A 4,117-nucleotide genomic window follows, 5' to 3' on the forward strand; every position below is an offset into this window, starting at 1 on the left:
AATGTTGAAGGGCATTCTTTAAGAAGAGGAAGAAGAAGAAAAAGAAAAAGATAAATAAAATATGAACAACAACATGGCAACAAATACATACCTATCAACAATTTAATCTAAAAGTAAAAATAAATGGATAAGAAATTTAATGAACAGAATAAACTGGTGAATAAAATAGAATCAGAGGCATGGAAATGGAACAAACTGACGATTTTCAGAGGGAAGGGAGCAGGAAGAGATTAAACAAAGATCATATATGCATATATGCATTACCTAAGGAGACAGACAATGAAGATTTTTTTAAAAAAAGAAAAGATAGTGGAAAAGAGAAAGAACCAGCAAAGAAAACTGAGAATGTGCCACCACCAAAATAGTGGTAAAACCAAGAAAGGAAGGTTCTTTCTAAGCCAAAAAAGAAAATACATTGAGGAGGAGAGGGGATGAACTAAAGCAAATACTGCCCATGTGACACAAAGACTGAAAGCTGATCATTAATTTGAGCAATATGAAGGTCTTTTTGATCTTGATAAGAACAATATTGTTGAAGGCTTGGGTGAAATGTTGATTAGAATGTATTTAAAAGAGTGGAAGAAGAGGAATTGAGACAGCCAGTGCAGATGCCTGTTTTTGAGGGGTTTTGCTACAAAGGGAGTCAAAGACATAAGGACAGTAATCTGTGATGGTTGTAGTGCCAAGAGAACTATTTTGAAGATGAAAGACATTTCAGCATGTTTGTACATTGATGGGAATGATCTGATGGAAAGAAAAAGGAAAGAATGGGGAGAGTTTCTGGAATGCTGTTCCCAGAGGTGAGTGAGTCTTATGCACAAATAGATGGCTTATTTGGAAACACAGATAATCTATAGTAAAAGGTAGAAAGGTCAAGTCTCTGGGTGCAGTGCTGTGGAAATTCTCTTCTGATTGCTTCATTTCTCTCATTAAAATAGGAAAAAAGAAACTCTGTTGTAAGCAGGCTTGAGGAGTAGGTGGAAAAGTAGGAGAAATGAGAGAGTGAATGGTCTGGGAGAGAATGCTATGATTTCCAAGTGGCATCAAAGGTCCACTTGAAGTTCTAGCCACAAATGTAAAGTGTAATCACGCAGCATGGTGTTTGAAATCCAACTTTGTTTTAAAAATAAAAACGTACCAATTTTATATCAGTATCTACTTTCATTTTTAAATTAAAGCTGATAATTTCTGTAATTTAGAATTAATTACCAGAGACGAGGAAAATATTAATGAGCTATTAAATACTGACAGTGAGTAAAATTATTGGACCATGCATTTATAAAAACCATGTTTCATAGTAAAAAGTTCCAATTATATTTAACTGAAGGAAATATCCTTTAGCTTTTTATTTCTAACTAGAGGCTCGGTGCATGAAATACGTGCACCCAGGGCGAGGGGTGGTGGTGGGAGTCCCGCAGCCCAGCCTGCACCCTCTCGCAGTCTGGGAGCCCTCAGGGGATGTCCAACTGATGGCTTAGGCCTGCTCCTCGCTCAGTTCCGATTGGCTGGACCCCAGCAGCAAGATAACCTACTGGTTGAAGCATCTGCCCCTGGTGGTCAGTGCATGTCATAGCGAGTGGTTTGAGCAGCCTTAGCATATCATTAGCATATTATGCTTTGATTGGTTGAACAGATGACCGGACAACCGGACATTTAGCATATTAGGCTTTTATTATATAGGATTACAACACATTCTTATTTTGCCATAATTTATCTTTTTCACCCAATTATTATACCAAACAAAAATTTTCCAAATGTTAAGCATTTCTTTACCATTTATGAAATATGACTTACTCTTTTAGAGTTCCTTAGGAAAAAAAATGAATTTTTAATTTTCATTGTGAGCTTATTTGATCAGAAATTATAGGACATCACTACATGAGTTCAAAAAATGGAATAAAAATTAAAAGTAGTATCTATATTATCAGCAAATTATCAGATAAGACATTTTAACTACTTCATATTTCTTCTTAGCACGAGTAAGAATAAACTGGTTCCAAAGTACTATAAGGGTTGGCATTTTTACTGCAAGCTTTAAATCACAGTGCTACTCTATTCAACAAGTCATATCCAAGTAAATGGCAGTGTTCATAAGTACAAAATTGTTAGTAGCTGGTACTCTATACAATCGATAGAATTTTTTATAAAATTAGATTTTTAAAAAGGCAGAATGTCTGATAATTATCAGTCTCTCAAAGGCTAGAATGAGAAAAATGTAGAAAGTGAAGTACTCACTGATTAATAATATTTTGCTTTGAGAAAGCCAGAAATGATTCTAAGACATAAGCAATAACAATAAAAGATGTAATTAATAAACTGTATCTCTTTTTAAGCCAAAGCACACTTTTCACCTCAGGACAGTTCTCATTTATACATTCTTAGTTTCCTTTGTCTGGAATAGGACCCCTTTTTGAGCCAGTATTTGAATAGAGTTCATAATCCAAAGTAATTTTTTTCTCCACAGGATGTTTTAAGCTGCAAAATGGAAAATGACTAAGTCAGTTATAAAGAATTTTTAGCATAATAAATGCCAATTTACAATAACTGTCAATAAACTTCTATGAAGAAGCCCAAAAGTTGCTACAGTAGCAGTCAGAACTAACATCTTCCATATGCTCATGCTATGTTTATTAAATACTATCATAAATCCAGAAAAGAAACCCTACAGGGTCCTTCCAAAGCTGCATAATTTCCCAAATGAGTTTCCTCTGGTTGCGGAGCCTGTTCATTCCTTCAGTCCTTTTTCAGTTGTTTAGCTTTTTCAATATTTTCTTGGCATTTTTGTGTTTTCTTTTGCTCCTTTCCCCAGGCCTCAATCATCTTGGCCAATTCCCAGAACAGTACAGCACTTGCTAGAAACAATGGAGTAAGGGCAAAAATAACTGTTGTAAGGAAGCCATATGGATCCTTTGCAGCCCATTCCACAACATACTCAGCCCAAGCCTTTATGTCAAACATCTTTGTAGCAGTGTTAGGAAAAGGCGACTTATGCTTGAGTTGTGATCTCTAACTTTGTCCTGGATTGGTGAGCCAATTACAATTTCAGATGGATGACCCCTGGTTGGTTGTCTTCTCTGGCTCTACTACACACATCTGCGAGAAGGTTTAAATCCTATATACTTGGACTTGGATCCCAATTCCCAACTCCTGAAATCCAACTTTTAAATAACTCTACAGAGAATCAGTGTTCCCGATAACAAAACTAATTTGCTTAACTGAATCTGTCATTTTAAAAATAACTTTTCATACACAGAAAAATATACAAACTTATTTACTTGTCTATTTATTTATTTACTTACTGGAGGCCCGGTGCACAAAAATTTGTGCACTCGGGGGGGAGGGGAGGTCCCTCAGCCCGGCCTGTGTCCTCTCCCAGTCTGGGACCCCTCAGGAGATAACGACCTGCTGGCTTAGGCCTGCTCCCAGGTGGCAGAGGGCAGGCCCAATCCCTAGGTACAGCCTCTGGTCGGGCTCAGAGCAGGGCCGATTGGGGAGCTGGGGCACCGTCCCCTGTCATGCACAGACCAGGGTGGAGCGGGAGGTTGCGATACCACCCTCAGTCATGCTCAGGGTAGGGCCAATTGGGGGGTTGGGGCACCGCCCCCTGTCACACTCAAGGCAGGGTCGAGGGGGAGGTTGCGGCGCCACCCGCTGTCACGCACAGAGCAGGGCCAATCAGGGGGTTGGGGCGCTGCCCCCTGTCACTCATAGAGCAGGGCCCATCAGGGGGGTTGGGGCGCCTTCCCCTGTCACGAACAGAGAAGGGTGGATCAGGAGGTTGTGGCCCCGCCCCCTGTCACACACAGAGCCACAGGGCGATCAGGGGTTTGGGCACTGCCCCCTGTCACACGCATCCCAGTGCTGGGAGGCCTCTCGGCTCCGCTGATCCCGGTGCTGGGAGGCATATTACCCTTTTACTATATAGGATAGAAGCCTGGTGCATGGGTGGGGGCCGGCTGGTTTGCCCCGGTGGCCCCCACCCATGAACCAGGCCTCTATCCTATATAATAAAAGGATAATATGCAAACTGACCCTAACAGCAGAATGACTAGGAATGACTGGTCACTATGACACACACTAACAACCAGGGGGCAGAACCTCAATGCAGGAGCTACAC

The 4,117-nt window shown here is 40.6% G+C and overlaps 2 protein-coding genes across 2 annotated transcripts in view; one reads left to right on the plus strand and one right to left on the minus strand.

Annotated features, from left to right (window-relative positions):
- LOC102753282 (mothers against decapentaplegic homolog 9) overlaps nt 1-4,117 on the plus strand; it is a 38,697-nt gene that overhangs the window by 31,530 nt on the left and 3,050 nt on the right. The window lies entirely within an intron of this gene.
- Nucleotides 1,732-3,253, minus strand: LOC102751771 (small integral membrane protein 15-like). The gene has a single exon (XM_015572405.1). The coding sequence runs from the start codon at nt 2,956-2,958 to the stop codon at nt 2,734-2,736; it is 225 nt and encodes a 74-aa protein (XP_015427891.1). The 5' UTR covers nt 2,959-3,253; the 3' UTR covers nt 1,732-2,733.

The sequence above is a fragment of the Myotis davidii genome, unplaced genomic scaffold (genome assembly GCF_000327345.1).
Source record: "Myotis davidii unplaced genomic scaffold, ASM32734v1 scaffold789, whole genome shotgun sequence".
Lineage (NCBI taxonomy): Eukaryota > Metazoa > Chordata > Mammalia > Chiroptera > Vespertilionidae > Myotis > Myotis davidii.